Source organism: Moschus berezovskii, chromosome 20, assembly GCF_049115385.1.
Source record: "Moschus berezovskii isolate FMDL1 chromosome 20, NW_MosBer_1.0, whole genome shotgun sequence".
Taxonomy (NCBI): Eukaryota; Metazoa; Chordata; class Mammalia; order Artiodactyla; family Moschidae; genus Moschus; species Moschus berezovskii.
Window position 1 is genome coordinate 68292942 of NC_142479.1, and position 21295 is coordinate 68314236.

Below are 21295 nucleotides of genomic sequence, written 5' to 3' on the forward strand. Positions count from 1 at the left end.
AAATTCCAAGCCCAGCAAGAAAGACTCAGGGCAGCCAAAAATTAAATAGATAAAAAGAACCTCGGGACCATCGAGCGCTGGAATCCCATTTTACAGATTGGAAAACCAAGGCCAGGGGGAAAAGAGGCTGGCCCAGGAATTCCAGACTCTCTCAGCCTTCCTGTAAGAGACAGGGCCAGCCATCTGGAGCCCCTCAAAATCCTGGTTTTCCATTTTACACCTAAAGGTTTCTTGTTAACCTTCTCTCCCCTACTGGGCACAGTGGCAGGGAATCGAGGTAGGACCGAGCCGAAGCTCCACGATCATGAAGCTCTAAGATTATGTTTCAGCCTGCTCTCTCGGCATCCCTACCTCCTCGCGTTATAAGAGTTTCCTGGAAACAGCTCTGTGAGGCGGATGCGCTTCCCCAGAGGAGCTGGCTGATGACCTGGGGATGAGTTTCTAACCAAGAACTCGGCTCTCCCAGGAGCCACGCGGGCCGCTGCGGCCACGGCTCCTCCCACATCCGGCGTGGATGCGCTGGCTCCGTTACACCCTTTGGAAGCCTCCGGAGAGCAGTCTCGCAGCTTTTAATTGCCTCTAACACGTAGCCAGGCCGTGTGTAAAAGTACTAAGAAGAATTTGCTCAGCTGGGTGGCTGGGCTCCAGCACCATCTGGAAAGCAAAGGTGAGGAGGCTGGTCCCAAGGAGACCCGGGCCCCGGGGCTGGTGAGCTCATGAAGAATAAAACGAGGTTTTTGTGCAGGGCGGCTCATTCGAGAGGAGGGAACAAACAGATGAGGAGAAGGGACAGAGCGTCAGCCGCGTTCCGGAGCCACAGGTGCCCACCTTGAAGCAGACCTGAACAGGGGAGGAATCTGGGGATGGGGTTCCAGGAGACCCTCTCCATCAGCCTCACTGAAATGGACACCGTGCAGCCGTCGCCACCCTTACCCCCAGTTTTTATAAAATCATCTTAAAAAGTAAGCCCTTTTGATGTTTATGCTCTGACTTATTTCACCAAGGTCATTCTCAACATGCCCACATCAAGGCTTCCCAGGTGCCTCAGTGATCAAGAATCCACCTGCCAATGCAGGAGATGCAAGAGCCTGTGCTGAGTCCCTTCTGGATAACTTTTTTTTGGTCTTAATTGTACTTTCTGATACGAGAGTTTGGTCCAGACTCATCGGGTACAGTCCCTACCCAAACCTGGAATCAGACATTTTTCCAAGGGAGCCTGGTTCCTTTTAGGGCTGCCTCGGTGGTGCCATGGTAAAGAATCTGCCTGCCAAGCAGGGGACCTGGGTTCCATCTCTGGGTCGGGAAGATTCCCTGGAGAAGGAAATGGCACCCCACTCCAGGATTCTTGCCTGGGAAATTCCACGGAGAGAGGAGCCTGGCAGGCTACAGGCCATGGGGTGGCAAAGAGTCGGACGCAACTGAACACACGCGCAGTGCAGTGCTCATACACGGCCCCAGGCTAGGCCCACTCAGGGAGAGTGGCAGCGTCGAAATGGACACCACTTCCCATGACAAAAAGATTTCGGAGGCTCAGGCAGTGACTGTCCCTCATGTCACGGGACTAATCAGATGCCACTGTTTAGGGTCACAGGTCACAGCTAGTCCTTAGAATCAGCAGTTTCCTTTTGGTTACTTGGGACACGTGAGCAAAAAAAAAAAAAGAAAAATCCGGGTGACATCTGGGAGGGCAGGGGCTGGATGGGCAGGCAGGGGAGGGACGCAGAGCACTGCCAGAGCTGGGGGCCTCCTGAGCTTCCTCTGGTCGGGGCCTGTCCATCTCTTACCCCAGGGAATGGAGAACCCTGGATGGGGAGGTCCAAAGGCCACCAGGGACGTGTTCTCTGGGTCAGTATTAGCTCAGCCTGGAGTGGGGCTTTCTCAGTGGAAATGAATTCAGAGTAAATTGTGCAACATTGTGGTGGAGACTGTAACCTTTGCTGGTGGCTTGAAGCAGAGGCAAGAAACTGGGGAGGGCAAGGGGCATCCAAAGGGCAGATGCTTGCTCCCGGGGCTCCTGCATCCCCTGCACCACCTCTGAGCCGGGCGCTCTGCCCTGAGTGCACAAGGACATGTACGCCGGGAGTGCGCGTCACCCTTCCGCTGGGAGCCCCTCAAATGTGGACTGCTGCCTCCTTTCTTGGTTGTTCCCGGAGAGTGACCTTCACCAGACCCTCCGTGTGGACGGATGGCAGCCGATCCCCGGTCAGCGGGCCTGTGTCCACCGCCTTCACCTGGGATGGGGTTTGGGTGATGGGGAGGCAAGGGAGGCGTAACAAAACCCCAAAGGTCTGATGACGCAGGACTGAGTCTGCATGCCTGGTATGGCAGAGATGGGGTAGTGCCCTGCAGCCCCTATCACTCTGCTTTGGAGCATCGCTGAGGCAGGGGGGCATCGCTGAGCTTGCTAAGCAGTTGCCATCGGGGGAGCCTCTGTGCTGCCAAAGGGGCTGCCATCTCCCCGACCCCTCGCTCCTCTGGGGCTGGGTCTGCAGGTGCGAGGAGCCCTGGCCCCTCAACCCGAGAAGGGGAGGAAGCCGCAGACCAACTGCACTTCACTCAGCCCCGAGGATGCTGGTGCCGGAAGAGCTCCCTGCTGTGCACTGGGTGGGCAGCCAGGTGCAGCCTGAGGTCTTGGCTCGTCACTGCCCCTCTGGGGGGCTCAGTGCCTGCGTGTACAAGCTGGCTGCACTCCCTGCCCCCACGAGCTCTCGTGTCCTCTGACTTCAGACAATGGCTCAGTGAGACCTTCCGGTGGCACTTCCCTGCTGGGGCCCAAGATGCTGACTCTGCTAAAGGGAGCTGGGGGGGCCCCCTCCCCCGGGCCCCTCACCTGTAGTACTCCACAAAGCTGGTCTGGTTGGCCAGTTTGGTCAGTTCCTCAGTGACCTCCGTCCACACAGGCACCCCTGCCATCTGGACAATGATGCTGCCCGCTGTCTGCTGTAAGAACTTCAGTGTCTGAAGGTAATCACCCCGGGCAGCGAAGATCTCACCCAGGCGGGCGAGGTGCTGCTCCAAGTCCACCTTCATCTTCTGGGTGGTTCCCGACACCTGTGGAGGGGCGGGGCTTGAGAGTCTGACCTTGGCGGGGAGGAAGCCGGACGGGTACACCGGCTGATTCAAACTGGACTGGAGGCGAAGAACTTGGCCTTGAATGAGTGCTCCACACACACCGCCAGTCCTGAAGTCGTGAGGCTGAGGTCCAGGTGGAGAATGGGTGGCAGAGCCCCGCCCTCCCCACCCAGCCGATCTAGAGGGACAGGCCCGATCTAGTCCTAACCAGGACCCGGCCTCCAAGACCCAGTGCCCTCCTAGGAAGACAGACCCAGATAGGGAAACAAACAAGAAAAGCCATTTTTCTTCCTTGAAGATTCTCTTCCAAGTTTAAACATTTTGGACGATGAATTCTTGTTGAGGGTGAGGAATAAAACGTTTAAACCAAAGAATCCCTCCTTTGCTACCTGACCTTTGGTTCCCACAATAGGCTTTCTCAGCATCTCACAAGAGAAAGGCTTTGTTGGAGAGCGAGCAACAGCTCACAGCGTCCTGAACCCGAGTTCAGAACAATGGGACTTTGAAATGATACAGGCAGATCCGACGCTGCCCAGACACGCACGTGACGGGAGGAGGAAACCGGTGCCTTCTCTGTGCTCACCACCCTCCTGGTCCCCCACGTCTGCACTGCGTGGAGCTGAGCAGACCTTGAAGGAAGCATCTCTGCTCAGAAGTAGGGAGGAAGGTCAATGGCGGTGACTGTCCTGGGCTTGCAAACAAGGACCACAAGGATTGGAAAGATGCTTCTCAACAGCCCAGATGTAGGGTCCTGGCAGGGACCCAGCCCAAGAATTCCAAGCACCTTCCCCCCAGTCCTGCTCTGAGCCTGGGCGTCGGAAAGAGGGGAAGAAGGGCTTGGTTGCTCTGAAATTGTCACGTTTCACCAACAAGCACAGCTGGCTGGAAACGGAGTGTGTGCTAATCGTCCAGGCAGCCTTTCAGCTCCCCAGGTCTGCAAGGAAGAGAAAAATGACCCAGAACGGGAATTCCCTGGAGGTCCAGTGGTCAGGGCCCTGCACTTTCACTGCCGAGGGTATGGGTTCAATCCCTGGTTGGGGAACTAAGATCCTGCAAGCTTTGCGGTGGGGCCAGAAAAACAAACAACAAAACAAAACAGAAGGACCCAGAAGAAAGTTTAGAAACTTCCCAGGGTGAGAGCTCCACGGAGAAACGATTAGACCCCACTCCTGGCTGCTGCTGCTGCTGCTGCTGCTAAGTCACTTCAGTCGTGTCCGACTCTGTGTGACCCCATAGACGGCAGTCCACCAGGCTCCCCCATCCCTGGGATTCTCCAGGCAAGAACACTGGAGTGGGTTGCCATTTCCTTCTCCATGCTATTTCTGCGAGTTAGAGGGGCTTGACAGCAACTCCAGGGCCTTTCTCATCTGTGCTGTGCTGGGAGTCCCTGGTTCCACAAAAAAGAATGGCCCCCTTTGTTGCATTTTGTTTTTTCCAGCGTCAGCGGCTTATTCCCTTTTCTGGCTTGCTCCTGGTCCTTACAAGCTGGTTAACGGCTACAAGATATCAAAGTGCAGAGACACTGTACACACACATTAATAAATCCAACAGTTGACCCTCACCCGGATCAGCACTCCTTTATGTTCAGTAAGGTCACTGGACAAGCGCTGCAGCAACTGATCCAAAGGCAGTCTTCACAAATGTTAACGCTGGCAGCAAAATCCACTCTGTGTGATGTTTCCATATTCTTCTATGAAGCCTAACTCACTTTAGACCGCAAGGCTGTTAAAAATGCTCTGTAAACTTTTCCTGTAAGATCACTTCTTTCCCCTCCTGTAGCTCTAACGTGTTTCACTTCTCTATTTCTTAAATTCCTCCTTGGGGGAAAAAAAACAACAATGCACACACACACACACAAGCCAGCAAACATCTGCCAGGCCTTCTTTTCCTCCTGATGTCTTCCCACAGGAAACCAAACAAAACAGAAAAAAATTAAAATTACAGCGCTGACCCACTTACACCTGCCCCTTCCCCTTTCTGCCCCCAGTCCTTAGAGCTTCAGCACAGAGCTCCCCAAAGGGAGACAGGGAGGGGAAACACTCTGAGATGGCACAGGCGCTCCCACGGGGAAGAGAAACTCTTCGCATCAAGAGGGCTGGCTCAGCTCCCCAAGTTGGGGTGAAGTCAGGGGCAAGCTAGCAGGTGGAGGAAGCTGTTACCCCGGAGGATGGAGCAGGCGTTCTCCAGCTGCGGCCCCTGGACCAGCGGCTTCGCATCATCAGCTGGGAACACATTCCCAACGCAGATTCTCAGCGGAGAGTCTGGGGGGTGGGGGTGGGGGAGGGCCTGCCATCCGTGTCTATGAAGCCCTCCAGGGGATTCTGATGCTCAAACTGGGAAATATCTGACCGGGAGAAGCTCCTTCTCAGAGCGGAGGGGAAGGGCTGAGACCAGACCCCTGGGTCCCAGTGCTGAGTTCTGAAACGTGCCAGTGCCCCACCCCGGGGCAGCCCCGCCAACTCTGTGCCCGGTTCCTTCACCCAAAGGCACGCCCACAGGCCGGCTGCCAGCTCAAACCCTTTCAGCCGAGCTCCCAGAGGTGTAGAGTCCCAGGTCGTGGTTTTAAGCCGAGACTCCAATGGGCTTCCCTGATGGTAAAGAAGCACTATGCAGGATACACGGGAGACGAGGGTTCGATCCTGGGTCGGGAAGATCCCCTGGAGGAGGCCATGACAGCCCACTCCAGTGTTCTTGCCTGAAGAATCCCATGGACAGAGGAGCCTGGTGGGCTACAGTCCATGGGGTCACAGAGTTGGACACGACTGAAGCGACTTAGCAGCAGTGGTTAGAGGCAGGCCAGGCGCCCTGAGAGAGGTCCAGATGGGGTCACAGGATCCAGAGAAAGGAGCCACCCACGGCGTCCCAAGCGACCCTTCCTGACCCCCCAAATCAGTGTGTGCAGCTGACTCAGGACCCTGCTGCCAACTGTGGCACAGGGTTCCCCCAGGCTGGGAGGGTGTACGCCTGGGGCTCCTGCTCCAGGAAGGGGAGCCTGGCAAGGCCCACCTAGCTCCGGACCAGGCCTGAGTACCCTGCCCGGCCCCCCAATCAAAGCTTCCACTCTTCTGAGATAATAATAGCAATATATAATATTATTATAAGTGAAGTGAAGTCGCTCAGTCGTGTCTGACTCTTTGCAACCCCGTGGACTGTAGCCCTCCAGGCTCCTCTGTCCATGGGATTCTCCAGGCAAGAATACTGGAGTGGGCTGCCATTTCCTTCTCCAGGGGATCTTCCCAACCCAGGGATCGAACCCGGGTCTCCTGCATTGCAGGCAGACGCTTTATCCTCTGAGCCATAGTCAACATACATATATTATTATAGAAATTATAATAATGGCATCATAATAGCTCCCCCACCAACATCAGGAGAGTTCTTTGTAGATAACCAGGCATTTTCACAGGCATCACCTCATCAGCCATCACTCATCTGATATTTGGCCTTCACCCCTCAGATCTGGGGGCCTGCTAAGATCTGTTGTCTCCCCGAAGCCTTGGGACTAGGGGTCCTGGGAGCCCACCCCAAGGTCAAAACCAGCCCTGGAGGCCCAGCACAGGGCCTGCCTCTCCAGGCAGTGCCCCTGGCCCTGGGGCACTCTCAGCATGGGGCGAGGGGCCCAGCCTGGTGGTCCCAGTCCCAGCTCATCTCTGGGCAATAAAGACATGAAGAATTCGAGTTTTCCCATCAGGATGGCTCGGGGACTTTCTTCCTCAGTCCCTGGGGGAGCCACAGGCCATTCTTACAATGGTCACAGATCAGCCAGTGAAGATCATGGCTCCAGGGCTTCCCTAGAGATTCTCCTTTGGAGGGTGAGTTCTTCCCCCCTGGGGTTCTGGGGCTGGTGGGTGGAGCCCCTTCTGCACCGGGGCAGAAGTGAGGGTGGGGGGCCCCAGGGAGTGAGCCCCACCCCAGGCCGGGCGTGCCTGGCCCCGTGCGGGTCAGCCTGCGCTCGGCCCCCCAGCTTCTCCACACCTGCCACCGCACTCTTGCCGTTACAGCTGCCCCAGCCTAAGGTCCAGCCAGCTAGCTCCTGGTCCCCAGGGATGGGTCCCAGCAGACACAAGGCAGGAACGGATGAACTCAGCAGGAGAACGGGGCCCCTGGTCTGGCCTGTGACCCTTGGCTTCCCAGAAGGACTTAATCTGAGGCCAGAGCCAGGGCAGCCAGCACCCGGCCACCCCACCCGAGGACCAGCACAGCTGTCTCTTTAAGGGAGCTTGTCCCGGGAGGGCTGGGGGATTAAGGCCTTAGAGGAGCTTAAGGGAAGGGGGGAGGCAGCGATGGGGTCGAGTCCTCCTCCAGAATCCTCTTCCAGCAGCACCGGGATGAAGTCCACATGCTCCGGTCGGGGCCGGATTGTGTGGCTGAGGCCGCTGGACACAATCAGCCATTGGCTGATGTCACCCTTCTGCTGGGGACCTGGCCCAGGGTGGACATCCAGCCACTGGCGTTTCTGAAAACTGCCTTGGAGCCTGGCTCCCGGGACACTGGGGCTGCTGGGAAATCAGCTGGAAAGACCTGGTGCATGAATGTGACGAGCTTGGGGGGCCAAGGTCTGTATTTTCAGAAGACCCTGCCTCCCCGCCCTCGAGGCTCAGCAAGTGGACCTCTGCCTTGTGCTCAAAATCCCACCTCTCCTCCCGCACGTCCTTCACCCTGAGCCCCTAGCTGGAGCCACGGCGCCTGGAATCGAGAGCTGGGAGGACACCGTGCTGGCTTTGGGGCTCTGCACTTCATTTTTCAAGAGTTTTCCCCTTGACATCTCCTAGACCCGACCCACAACGCTCTGTACTCAGCGCTGACAGTGAACACAGAAAACACTGGGGGAGGGGCTTCCCTGGTGGCTCAGTGGGAAAGGAGCTGCCTGCCGATGCAGGGGACGCGGGTTTGATCCCTGGGTCGGGAAGATCCCACGCGCTGCAGAGCAAGTAAGCCGGAGCGTCACAACTACTGAGCTGGCCCTTCAGGGCCCCGGAGCTGCAGCTACGGAAGCCCGTGGGCCCTGGAGTCCGTGCTCTGAACAAGAGAAGACACTGCAAGAGAGAAACCCACTCACTGCAGCTGGAGAAAGCCCGTGCATCAACAAAGACCCAGCGCGGCCAAAAAAAGTAAACCAGTAAACAACACTGTGTGTGTGTGTGCGCGCGCGTGTGTGTGTGTGTGCGCACGCGTGTGTGTGCGCGTGTCGGGGGGAGGAGCTGATTGTCCACGTTCAAGGACCTCTCGGGCACAGCGCTCCTAAAGGTGGGCAGGATTCGATGGCACAGCCATCCCGCCTCCCCGGCCCCACCCACCTTTCTGCTTGGGTCCTCTGCCTGCGGAGCAGAAATGGCCTGTCTGCTCCTGGCGGGACCAACTGGCAGCCCCAAGGGGCATCCGGCCCCCTTGGAGCCAAGCTGCCTGGGATCTGACCGGGGCGTCCGTGGGGACCAGGCTGACCTCGCGGGCCGCGCCCGGCTGCCCGGGACCTTACCAGCGCATCGATCCCAGAGAAGGTGTGGTTGGCGTTGTCCAGGGCGAAGAGCAGCTGGTATACCCCGTCGTTGGCCTCGCTGTTTCCATAGAAACCCGCGCCCACCGCAGCGCTGTGGGCGAGACCCCAGAGTTAGAGGTGACACCTGGGGGAGACGGTTTTTTTCAGGACACTGGTTTTTAGTGCTGTTTTCACTGCACAATGAACGTGAAGGGAAAGTATATGGAAGTCCCCGTCTCACACAGACGCCCCCACCATCCACAGCCCCCACCAGAAGGGGACGATTGTTATGACTGATGAACCTGTGAGGACACACCACTACCGCCCAAAGCCCGCAGTCCACCTTAGGGTCACCCTGCAGGGTCTTATGGCTTTGAGCAGAAGTGTAAGGACACGTGTCTGCCATTACAGCGCCACACGGAGTAGTTCCCCGGCCCTTAAAACCCTGTGCCGTAGCCAGTCACCCCTCCCCCTCCCCAAACCCTGGCAACCACTCACGTGTTCACCGTTTCCACAGATTTGCCTTTTCCAACACGTCATATGGTTGGAATCATACAGTACGGAGCCCTTCCATGTGCATTTAAGGTTCCTCCACGTCCTGTCGTGGCTCGACAGCTCATTTTTCTTTGAGCTGAATGACACCCCAGTGTTCGAACGAGAACAACTGAGCCGTTCACCTCCTGAAGCGCATCTTGGTCGCTTCTACTGCTGCTGCTCAGCTGCCAGGTCACGTCTGGCTCTGTGTGACCCCACGGACTGCAGCACGCCAGGCCTCCCTGTCCTCCGCGATCCCCCGGAGTGTGCTCAGACTCATGTCCAAGCATCTCGGCCCCTGCCGCCCTCCTCTCCTCCTGCCCTGAGTCTCTCCCAGAGTCACTAGGTCTTGGCAATTATGGTGCAAGAGGCTCTAAGCATCCATCAGAGCGGGTGCCTGACTTCAGCTGAGCGGGTAGGGGAGAGCGGGTGGTCTACACTTCTGGCAAGTGTGTTGGCCAGGCAAGAGGGGAAGGCTCTGGCCTGACCGACTTGTTCTACAGCACGTTTCATTTAGCCGGTGGGAAAACACTCCCAGTTCTCTAGTTCCAGGGCTCCGAAGGGTGGAAGATTTTGCTGGCTAGGCCCCAGGGATTCTGATGCTGGCAGTAAGTCAGGGAGGGGCTCAGGAACCCATATCTTTCAGGGCTCCCCAGGGGACACTGACACACTTGGGCTTGGGGACCACTGAAGTCTCGTGAAATCACACCTGCTTCTCCGAAATCCTCATACTGTTGGGGACTCCCCCTCTGTTCTCTATCCTTTCCCCCACCCCCCGACGGTGCCCATCCTACTGAAAAGTTCTGGCTTCTAGAAAGTCCTGCTCTTTGCTGTGATGTGCGGGCCTGTCTTTCTGGTGGCACAGGCACAGCTGCCCTGCAGCAGGTGGGATCTCCCTGGACCAGGGATCGAACCCATGTCCCCCGTGTTGGCAGGCGGATTCTTCACCACTGGAACACCAGGGATCCAGAAAGTCCCTTCTTATGTTGAGCTCGAAGCCTGCCTCCTTAAACCACACACCCACTGGTTTCTGGCTGTCCTCAGGGTCAGCCTGGAACAAGCCTCCAGTTTTGCAAGATGACCTGCTGGATGGGGCTCCGTATCACCCTCCTTGTCACTCGTCCAGACCCCAGTCTACCTCTGGTTCGTCTCTCTCGGGTCGTCCGTGCTCTGAGTGACGCGCCCAGGTGGTCCCTCCAGCTCCGAGCTTGGGGCTAACGCCCCGGGGGCCTCCCTCCCCGCCACTGACCCTGTGTCCACAGACACCCCTGGATTTCTCCCCAAGGACTGCCGCGAAGCCCGGTGCGCCGCCTCCCGCTATGGTGTGCTGACTTTTGTTTTGTTTTAACCAAAAGCAGAACTCTAAATCCATCTCCGTGAAATTTCATCTGGTTGGTTTGGGTCCAACATTCCAGCCTGAGCAAATCACCTCGAATCTTGCCTTTGTCACTGATCGTACTTTATCTGACTCATACCACTGGGGGTCCTCTGAAGAGTCATTGAACAGCCTCCTCCAGTTTTCATCCAAAACACTGGTTTTGGGGGTGGGGGTGAAGCTACATGTGTTTACACTTATCCTTTTTCTTTGAAACGGACAGGACCCGCGAAGGAATCCCCTGGGAGGCTGTTACAGAATCCTCCTTCCAGGGCGCCCTTGACCCCTAATTCAGGGTGTCTGAGGAAATGGTCCATGGACCGCAGGACATAATCACCTGGAGGGTAAGGGGGGCGGTCCACGCTGCACCCGTTGTTATCAGTGTGGTCTGAAACGTGCATTTTGAAACAAGGTTCCCATCTGCTTCGTGGGTCTGACGCACGCATGCACACGCGTGTGTCAGCTACACTTTGGTGAACCAACGTGTAGATCAACACCCTTTGCATTCACCCAGAACTGTTCACCCAGCTTTGAACCCCCTTAACGGCACCAGCCTGGCGTCAGAGCTCAGCGAGACCGCTCCCTCCTCACCCCCAGTCTCACTCTGGGTCCCTCCTCCTCCTGCTTTCGTTGACTCCCTTCCCTGCCTCCCTTCCTCAACTCACTCCGACCCGGCCCTGATCTGAGCTCCACACGGCAAATGTGATCTAGCAGACAGCCCTGGGGCGCCGTGAGCCTCCGGGGACGAGCCCCCACGTGTCCTCACAGCCCGGGCTCACTGGACCCCATCTGCCTCCCTCATCCGGAAACAGCGGGTCAAATCCAGCAGGACCATCCCCCAGAGTGTTTCAGGCGGGCCGGAGGCTTTTGGGAAAACCTTTGTAGGTACAAAAACAAGGAAAAACAACTCCTGGGACTTCCCTGGTGGTCCGGTAGCTAAAACTCCGTGTTCCCAATGCAGGAGGCTGGGGTTCAATCCCTGGTCAGGGAACTAGACCCCGCATGCCTCAACTAAAACTTAGTGCAGCCAAATAAATGAAAATTAAAAAAAAAAAAAAAGAAAGAAAACACGAAAAGTACAACTCATTAGAAAACAAGGCCCATGTGTGCGTGGACACTTCTTGAGCAGTAGCTCAGCTCGGACATGAAGTTAGAGATTCTCACTATTGAGCAGAGAAGAACTGGCTGAGGGCGCTAAGAGCTATTGATCTTGTAGAAGGTGGGATTGATCTGAGCTGGAGTCAGACTCTGATCGCAGACCCAGGGCGGCAGCTGGGAGGGGATGGGATGCAGAGAGCGGAGTTGCCGCCGGTCAACTGCCCAGGGAGCTCCCTGAAGGGTTGGAGAGGCTCACACTGGGGGTGGCGGCCTGGGATGCTAGGGAGCTTCCCATAACCACCCGGGACATCTGATTCCCACCGCTTGGGGAGAAAGCAGACAGCATGCACCCCTGAGACAGGCTCTCCCACCGAGGTTCCCAGAGCTCAGGCAAGACCACGTGGGCAGACAGCTGATGAGCCACCTGGGGTCTGTTATGATGGGGTGGGGCTGGAGGCGGAAGGTGGGGAAGAGGCGTCCTGGTCAAGGGGCTGACCATGGGCGAGACCCAGACGGTCAGCCGCTTTTCTCCGCTTGTCCGCCTCGCACCTCCGCGCTGCGACCTCCCCGCCCCCGCCTGGCCCAGACGGACACTCACCAGCAGATGAGCGCGGCCACCACGGCCGTCCAGGTGACGCAGCAGGAGCGGGGGCGCTTGGTCTGCACCGCGTCGTCCTGCCGGCAGCAGCACGCGCAGACCAGGTAGGCCGCGAGGAGGACGAGGTTCAGGCCCAGGCCGACGGCAGCCACCAGCCCCAGGAGCAGCAGCGACTGAGGAGGGAGAGGCCGGGGGTCAGCGCTGGGTCCTGGGGGTGCGGGGAAGGGCCCTGAGCTCAGTGGGGCTGCGGGAGCCGCAACTGAGCTGTACGTCCGATGCCCCCTTCCCAGGACTGACGCTCCCGCTCTGTATAAGGCACCCTGCCCTCGCTCGCCAGGAGTTGGGGTGAGATGGAGCTGAGGTGTGGGAGGGGGCAGAGGCCCAAGACAAGAGGAGGCAGGAGGTGTGGCTCAAGGCTGGCCCCCCATCTGGGGCTTACACACCTGGATGAAGGTCAGGACCAGACCCTGCCTAATGGGTGCTCTGAGTCACTCAAAAGACAAGCAGGAATTGTCCCCAAACCGTGGGGCCTGTGGGCGATGCTTGGTGTGACCAAGGGAGACAAGGAGAGGGACGTCCACATGACCGGAGTATCCGAGGCCTCCCGAGGAGGCAGGGCTTGGGCGGGGTGTCTCAGAAGCTGAGCAGGGGCCGGGGGCAGACGTCCTGGCGTATCTGCCCTCTCTGAGCCTCACTTTAGGAGTTGGGGGATGTCAGGAGATGCACCTGCGGAGGTCCCTTCTACCGCACCCCAAAAGGGACAGTGACCCCCAGATGCCAAGGGTGGCAGCCAAGCCCAGAATCCTGAAAGGGAGGAGATGCCGTCTCAGGCCTGCCGAGCACCACAGGGTCCTACAAAGGGGGCTGCTGTTGGCCCAGAGCCCCCTACTCCTTGCCCTCCAGTCTCCTGACTCAGCCAGATGGACACCAGATGGCCCCAGGGCTGGACCTGGCTCTAAGTCAGGCTCCTGAGCTTACGGCCTCGCCCTGCTGCACACGTGCCCCCGAGTCTCCCCCAGCTGGGAACCTCCAGCGCTCCAGTCTGGGCCGCCACAGCGGGGAGATGGGCAGATTGGGGGAGACACCGGGATCCTTCCGGTCTAAGGAGAAGACAAGTCTCAGGCTGGAGCGTGTGCACGCCTGGAGGCTGAGGCCTGCACTCTGAGGTCATCTTGGCAGGAAGGGGTGGAGCCTCACAGGGGAGAGGGAGCACCTGCTCTGCTGGTCTCCTGCACTGACAGACTCCTGAGCCTCACGGACAAACGGCCAAGGCGATGGGGACAGCCCAGAAGTGGACGGAGAGACGGCCCACTTGGGTGAGGGATAGGTGGCTGTGACAAAGCGTGGCTCTCGCCTCCACCTGGCGTAAATGCATCACGGACACTGCCAGGAACCTGCCCTGCCACCCTCCTGGCTCAGCGGCGGGGAGGGCGAGCCCTCCTCCTCCGGGCGGTTGAGAAGGCCCACTGGACCTGAACACACGCGTCCCCCTGTGGAAGTCCTCCTGGGGTGGCAGGGCGGAGGCCCCTGAGCCTGGATCACTAGGCTTGTCCCATGCACAGAGTCAGGAGGCTGGCCTGGGAGACTGTGGAAAGGAGCCGGCCCTGCCGGCCCCCTGGTGGCTCAGACTGTAAAGAATCTGCCTGCAATGCAGGAGACCAGGGCTCAATCTCAGGGTCAGGAAGATCCCCTGGAGGAGGAAATGGCTACACACTCCAGTATTCTTGCTGGAGAATTCCATGGACAGAGGAGTCTGGAGGGCTATAGTCTACAAGGTCGCAGAAGAATTGGATGTGGTTGGCAACTGACACTGTCAGCCCCCAGCACCAGCCCCCAGGGCAAGCCGCTTGCTCACTGGAGGCCCTGTGGCCCCGGGCCATGGGGAAGGTCAAGGACAGATAGGGGTTTCAGCTCAGTTCAGTCGCTCAGTCGTGTCTGACTCTTTGCGACCCCACGGACTCCAGCATGGAGAAGGCAGGGGCACCCCACTCCAGTACTCTTGCCTGGAAAATCCCATGGACCGAGGAGCCCGGTGGGCTGCAGTCCCTGGGGTCCCGAAGAGTCGGACACGACTGAACGACTTCACTTTCACTTTTCACTTTCATGAATTGGAGAAGGAAATGGCAACCCACTCCAGTGTTCTTGCCTGGAGAATCCCAGGGATGGCAGAGCCTGGTGGGCTGCCGTCTATGGGGTCGCACAGAGTCGGACACGACTGAAGTGACTTAGCAGCAGCAGCAAGACTGCAGCACACCAGCCTTCCCTGTCCTTCACCAACTCTTGGAGCTTGCTCAAACTCATGTCCATTGAGTCAGTGATGCCCTCCAACCACCCATCCCCTGTCGTTCCATTCTCCTCCTGCCTTCAATCTTTCCCAGCATCAGGGTCTTTTCAAATGAGTCAGTTCTTCACACCAGGTGGCCAAAGGATTGGAATTTCGGCTTCAGTGTCAGTCCTTCCAAAGAATATTCAGGACTGATTTCCTTTAGGATGGACTAAAGGGACTCTCAGGAGTCTTCTCAAACACCACAGTTCAAAAGTATCAGTTCTTCAGGGCTTAGCTTTCTTTACAGTCCAACTCTCACATTCATGCATGACTACTGAAAAAACCATAGCTCTGACTAGATGGACTTTCGTCGGCAAAGTAATGTGTCTGCTTTTTAATATGCTGTCTAGCTTGGTCATAGCTTTTCTTCCAAGGAGCAAGCGTATTTTAATTTCATGGCTGCAGGCACCGTCTGCAGTGATTTTTGGAGCCCAAGAAAATACAGGGGTTCAGAGCCTTGCTGTTCAAAGTGGAGTTCACCAGCACTGCAGCACTGACCTCTTCTGAGATGCAGTATGCACCACCTCCAGCTCCACCCTGGGCCCAGTGAATCAGAAGAGCGCCAAGAGCTGACCGGCGGGGCTGTATCCCATTCAAGTCTAGGGAGCACTGAGTGGTGTCCACAGACGTTCTCAAACTGTTCACGGCAGTGGAACCTTTCCCTCAGACTCGCCCAGCAGAGCACCGAAATGCAGAGCGTCTCCTGACTGAGGGGTGGGTGTAAAGGCCACGCTTTGTCCTGGCCACCCCCTCGCAGGCACGAGGCCCCTCTGCTAGAGCCCAGGATCCCCTTCACAAGTTGCAGACCACTGTGCAGTGTGCCAACCCCTTGAGCCGGCACCTTTCTCCTTCCCCTGGCAGAAAGGAGGGCTTGTGTCCCCACCGCCCCCCGACAGCCATTCACCACAGCCTAACACTGCAGTAAGAGTGAAGCGCCGGAAGCACCCCAAATGCTCACCAACAAGAGATCTGACATATAACAGGCGCTAGAGCCACAGAACGGAATACTGTGCAGCCGTGAAAAGTGCAGCAACAGCCAGTGACCCAGGTGAACGTTACAGCGCGATACAGCAAGGAGCAAGGGAGACAGAGCCACGGGGCCTGTATCGCGCTCAAGTCTGGAAGCACTGAGTAGTTTAACTGACGTAAGATGCGAAGTCAGAGAGACTCACCTGCAGGGACAGGGGTCTGAGATGCAACTACCTCTGGGAGGGAATCCAGTGAGACGGAGCCTCCTGGGGGGTCAGGGATACATGTTGCCCGGGGTGGTGTCCCTCTCATACACACACACACACACACACACACGTACTGAGGTGCACACTTACTAAGAGAGCACACGTCCCTATAAGTTAATCCTAATGAAAACAAAACAAAACAAAACCCGGATAAACCTTTTGCATAGATCAGAGACCGGCTAACAGTCAGACCTCCTCCTAGCTTCCCTAGACAATCTCACCCTCGATCTCCCCCCAAACAGGAAAACCCATGGACTCTACCACGGGCCCCTATCCGGCACAGCAGGACCTCCGGGAAGTAATCACGACTTGGGGTGGAGCCACCTGAGTGTCTAGAAACCACAGCCCGTCCCTACCCCTGGAGCCCCTGGGTTTGCTCCCCCATTTCACCCCTCCCAACACACTCGGGCCTCCTGGCCTCTTGCAAGACCCGTACTGTGGGCAGGGCCCTGGGATTCTCAGGCCGAGGGGCCTCTCAAGCCGGGTGTCTGGCCTCAATTCTTTTACTCCTGCTTTGGCCCAGCCCAGGGAGGCCATGCCTGGGAAATCCAAACTTGGAGGGCCTTTTGTTAGCAGTTCTCTTCCAGAACTTTCTTCCAGCACTGGGAGCACGAGGGCAGGGGCAGAGGAGCTAGGATATGGGTTTGGGCTGTTTAGCGACTAAGTTGTGTCTGACTTTTTGTGACCCCATGGACTGTGGCCCGCCAGGCTCTTCTGTCCATGGGATTTCCCAGGCAAGAATACTGGAGTGGGTTGCCGTTTCCTTCTCCAGGGGATCTTCCCGTCCCAGGGATCAAACCCGAGTCTCCTGCCTTGGCAGGCAGGTTCTTTACTGCTGAGCCACCTGGAAGCCCAGGGTCAGGGTTAATGTTGGAGGCAGGAGGGGCTGAAGGAGGGAGGGAAGAGAAGCCTGCAGAACCTTCTCCCCCGTCACGGGGCTGTCACCTGCCACCCTCTAACAGGCAACAGTTTTCCTGCTCCTAACAGACTCTTTAGGTCTCCGTTACATACCTCTGGGTGTTACAGGGAGGATGTCCTGCCTGCAGGAAGCCAGGAAGTCGACTCACATGCCCTCCTGCGCTGACAGACCCGAGAAAGGACAGGTTCCCAGCCCCTGTGGCCACCACCACCTCCCTGAGCCACCCAACAGCCAGCCCACGGCCCCCGCATCAGGGCTCAGGCCTTGCCCCATCATCCAAGCGACTTCCACTCATTCTGGTTTGTCACTTCGTAAACAGAAACCAGATGAACCCAGGACCCCAGCTGGGGGCAGCAGTGACCAACGGGCCTTCTAGGAAGGCCGAGGTGGCAGCTGAGCCCCCAGGGGCTTCTGCACTTGGGCAGGGGAAGGAGAGGGCAATATCCTGAGCACCCCTCACCCCGAGACCCCAGGAGATGAAGAGGGTGCCAGCCCAGGGGTGAGGCCAGAGGGCGGGGAGCTGCAGGGGGAGGCCCTGATTGGAAAGGGTTAAGCTCCCCCACCTCCTGGGCTGGTGGGAATGGGGCGGCGGTGGGGGGCAGCGTGAGTGTCCGCTGACCATGACTCAAGCTTCACGCTGGATGAATGGGGCTTCCTCATCCTTTGGCTCCTCTCAAATCCTGCAGGCTGGGTGGGGCGGGGAGGGTTCCCAGCGTGGTCTTTCCTCCTGAGAAAGGCCCCCAAGTTGGGGGAGCCCCATAGCTTTGGATCCAACCCTCCCCTGAGAGTGTTTGAGACTCTGCGGAGCCTATGAACAGGACTGCCCAGAGTTAACACATGGAGATACGTGTAAAAAGTGAAGACTGCCTCCTCTGCTTCCTCACGCATGTCCCAACCCAAGACAATGGCCGGCCAGCAGAAGCGGGAGAGCAAAGGTGGCAGAGGGAGCAGGCAGGGGGTCCGGCCGGGCAGCAGGGGCGCAGCGAACCTCCACGCAGCAGTGTCTGGAGCCTCCAGCCTCACAAAGGCACCGGGACCTCAGTGTCTGCCCTCCCATCTCTCTGGGATGGATGGTGACGGGGCCACTGAAGGGGGAACCCGGGGTTGCTGGTTTGGGGAGACACAGCTGGGGGCAGTGTCAGGGCCCTTTCCCCAACTCTGCCCATGAGACACCTGGCCGGCGGGGGCCTCCTCCGTGCCAAGTGGGGCTTGTGGCAACTTACGAAGCGCCCGGCGCTGGCCACATGCTTTATACCCACTACACGACGACGGGGTCCTTTCACTAGCTCTTTGACGCCGGGATCGCTCCATCCCCACCCCATCTCACCCGGGCAAAGGTGAGGAGGGTCTCGGCAGCTTCCCCACCTGGAGCTGGGGGCCCAGCCGGGCGGGGGCGCCCCTTCGGCCTGGGGCTCGCCACCTCCCCAGGAGCCTGGTGGATGGGGCCCAGGTGATCCGGGCGAGGACTCAGGGTCCAGTCCACTGGCAGGAAGGGGTGGAAAGATCGACCCACCAGCTTCCGCGGCAGCTCCCAAGAGCCCAGAAAGTGAGCAGGGGGGGCCCTGCTTCCTCGAGAAGTCCTGGGGCTGACTTTGCTCAGAATGTCCGGGTCGTCACCAGGCGATCTGCTCGTCCCTCGGGCTTCCTTGTACCTTCCAGATCCCAGGCACAGCCCGCCCCCGCCCCCTCCCCTGAGCTGTCCTTCATCTTGACTGCCTGGTCCCAGCTCCACTTAATCCTTGGTGTCTACACACGAGTGTGGGTGCCCACGTGCACGCGCACGCACACACGTTGTACCACAAGGCGGCGCTGTTCACTTGGCCCTCCGGGGCATGAGCTGCAGTCCCCTCTGCACGTGTCTTTCAGTCCTTCCTGATCGTGACAGCAGAGGATCCTTCGTCTGCATCCTCCATGCGTCACTGTTCTTGGACGCACTGTTGAACATCCAGGCCAGTCCACCACGTGCGAGGGGACCCTCCAGGTACTAAGCATGTTTCAAGGGACAGCTTATTTACTACTTGCAGAAGAGGGAAGGGAGTCTCAGAGGGGTACAGGCGCCTGCCATGGTCACACGGTAAGTGACAAAACTGGATTCCAACGCACAGCCCCCTCCCAGCTACTCAGCTGCTGAGCCCCGAAGGCCTTGGCGGCATGGTTAGCATGTGACCCCACGTCTGGCACAGGGCTTCTCCCCAGTCAGGAGGCTGCCGAGCGCTGAGATGATCGACAGGAGGAGGTGCCCAATCGATGGTGCTAACTGGCGTGGGCGGTGACTGCTGCTCAGGAGGAAGGGGACTTCCAGATGAGACCTGTGGTCAGACACCAGGGGAACTTACCAGAACGGGAGCCGCCTGAAATAAACACCCAGAGCCAGACTTCCCGTCCAGTCCTGTCCAGTACCACCGCACTAGGATCCCAGGCAGGGCCCTCGGGCTGACTGAGCAGGGCGAGGAGGGTGGGGGTGAGGCCGGGGGAAGGGGATGCCCCTTGGAGTGCCAGGGTCTGACACAGGGAGGAGAGGGACACGGACTGAGAGTCAGTCCCTCTGGCTTGGCTGTCACCTCTCCAGGGGACCAAGTGGGTTGGGGCAGACTCAGGCCCACCAGGACAGCCAAACAGCAGCTGTCTGTCCTGTCTAGCCCCCTCCTCACACCTGAAGGTCATCTCCACCCAGGCAGGAGCTTACTTTTCCTCCAGGGGAAAGAAGAAAGCTACGGTGGGAGACCCCAGGGCAGGATCTGGGGCGCGGGGTTTGAGACAAGCAGATGTGGGGTCAGACACACACACACACACACACACACACACACAATCTGCAAGCAACACAGCTGTCTCTGAAATCATATCCGCCTCTTTTCATGCATTCACTGGGAGCGGAAGATTCCCTGGAGTTCTCCCCAGGCGACCACATTCTCAGGGAGCCAGCGGCCTTCCCCAGGCAGGGCTCAGGGAGGGGGTGCGTGCAGACCGGGAAGGGTGCAAGCTGGGGAAGCCAAACTGGCCGACTGCTCCCCGTCCAGCAGCAGGAAGGGGGGCCCGGTCCACTCCCACTTCTGGAAGGGCAGGCACCATCTGCCTGGGGCCCACGGGTGACAAGGACGCTAGAGGTTATTATTAGACTCCCCAGTCAGCGGTGCCCTGCACACCCCACTGGATCAGGATCCCTGGGACCCTGCAGGAGAAAGTCCTGGCAGGGGAGAGGCGAACAGCTGACTGCCAGCTTGACCTCCGCAGCCCGGCTCTGCCAGGACCCGCCCCATAAGGGTAGATAGTGGAGAAACTGCCCGCCGGGGGTCAAAGTCCCCAGATTGCTGCAAAGGTCTAAACAAACGGGCCCCATCTCGGGTTTCCCAGCCGCGGAATCTTTGACCCGACAGAAAACTGACTCAGCCTGGCCTCGGGGGCTGAACTGGGCTGGGCCAGACCTGGCCAGGCTGGGAGATTCTGCACTCAGTCTGGGCGGGGAAGCCTAGGGGAGCACCCGTTCCCCCTAGGGGTGCAGAAACCGGGGAGGGAAGGGCCAGCAGGGAGCGGGCGAGGGCAGAACTGCGGGGATGGGGGAAGAGGCTGGCCAAGCCGGCCAGACCCCAGAAATCCAGGGCTCAGAGGTGTGTCTGTACAGAGGATGAGGTGGGGGTGTGGGGGGGCATTCTCTTTCCCCCAATAGCCGCATGAAGCAGCGGGTCCACACCCCTCTCCTCTAGCTCTTCCAGGAGGGGCCCAGGCGGAGGGGCAGGCAGGGGCTGGGCGGCGGGGTGCCGCGGAGACGAACCCGGAGGCTCCAGTCTGTTTCTTCCCAAACTTCTCCCCGCAGGAGGAGGGGACCCCGGGGAGCGCCCCGCCGTCCCGCCCCCGCAGCTGGCGCGCGAGACTCACCGGTTCAGGCGCCGACGCACCCCCGGCCCCGACCCCCGAGCGGCGCGGCCCTCTCCCGGGCGCTCGGCCCCCGCCCCCGCCCCGCGGGACGCGCCCTTCCCCCGCGCCGTTGGCCGGCTTGACGCCCGTCTTTCCAGTTGTCCAGGCCCGTGAGGTTCCCAGACGGGAGGGCCGTGGGCCAAGGACCCGCGGGGGAAAGGGGCTGCGGGGAGAGTGTGGGGAGGGAGGGGTGTGGGGTCTGGAGGCGCGCCGAGCGCGGCGGGCTGGGAGGCGGGAACGGGCGGTGCGGCGACCTGGGGCGCCGGGTCGCGGACTCACCTCCTGGTAACTCTCATCGCGGGGCCTGAAGGTGCTGTCCACCGGCTGCAAGCGCAGGCCGAGGTGCGGGACGCTGTGCAGCCACACCACCCACCAGGGCGCGATGTACTCCACACGCGCCGCCGGCATGGCTGAGCCCGAGTGCGCCCGCCTGCGGGTCGGCCCGGGACGCGCGCCCGCCCGGCCCCGCCGAGGATCAGGCCCCGCCCAGCTGAGGACCAGGTCCCGCCCCGCCGAGGATCAGGCCCCGCCCCCGAGCGCGGGCCCGCCCCGCCCCCCCTTGCCCCGGGCTCACCCTCGGGCCACCAGGGGTCACGCCCTAGAACCCGAAGCTTTCTTTGATCTGGAATCTGTCCTGGCCCAAGTCCGAGCGAAAGAGGTGGAAGTAGGGAAAACAGTCCCCAGAAGGCTCCTGAATCTCTTAACAACAGTCTCCGGATCCCCACTTGCTCCTTGGAAGAAAAGCTATGACCA

General features: G+C 59.2%; 1 protein-coding gene across 1 annotated transcript; it reads right to left on the bottom strand.

Moving 5' to 3' along the window:
* Window positions 1-2111: 2111 nt before the first annotated feature.
* Window positions 2112-21038, bottom strand: TTYH2 (tweety family member 2). Its single transcript, XM_088829442.1, has 6 exons — window positions 20822-21038; window positions 12151-12323; window positions 8546-8657; window positions 2831-3051; window positions 2543-2600; window positions 2112-2231 (listed from the first exon to the last, which is right to left on the bottom strand). Exons 1-6 carry the CDS (start codon window positions 20948-20950, stop codon window positions 2112-2114), a joined length of 813 nt encoding a protein of 270 aa, XP_088685568.1. The 5' UTR covers window positions 20951-21038.
* Between the last annotated feature and the right edge of the window lie 257 nt (window positions 21039-21295).

Coding starts and splice junctions, on each gene's coding strand:
- TTYH2 (XM_088829442.1), bottom strand. CDS start 20,950: ATGCCGGCGGCGCGTGTGGAGTACATCGCGCCCTGGTGGGTGGTGTGG. Junction 12,324..20,821: donor GCGATGAGAGTTACCAGGAG/GTGAGTCCGCGA, acceptor CTCCCTCCTCAG/TCGCTGCTGCTCCTGGGGCT. Junction 2,601..2,830: donor AGCTTTGTGGAGTACTACAG/GTGAGGGGCCCG, acceptor CTGCCCACCCAG/TGCACAGCAGGGAGCTCTTC.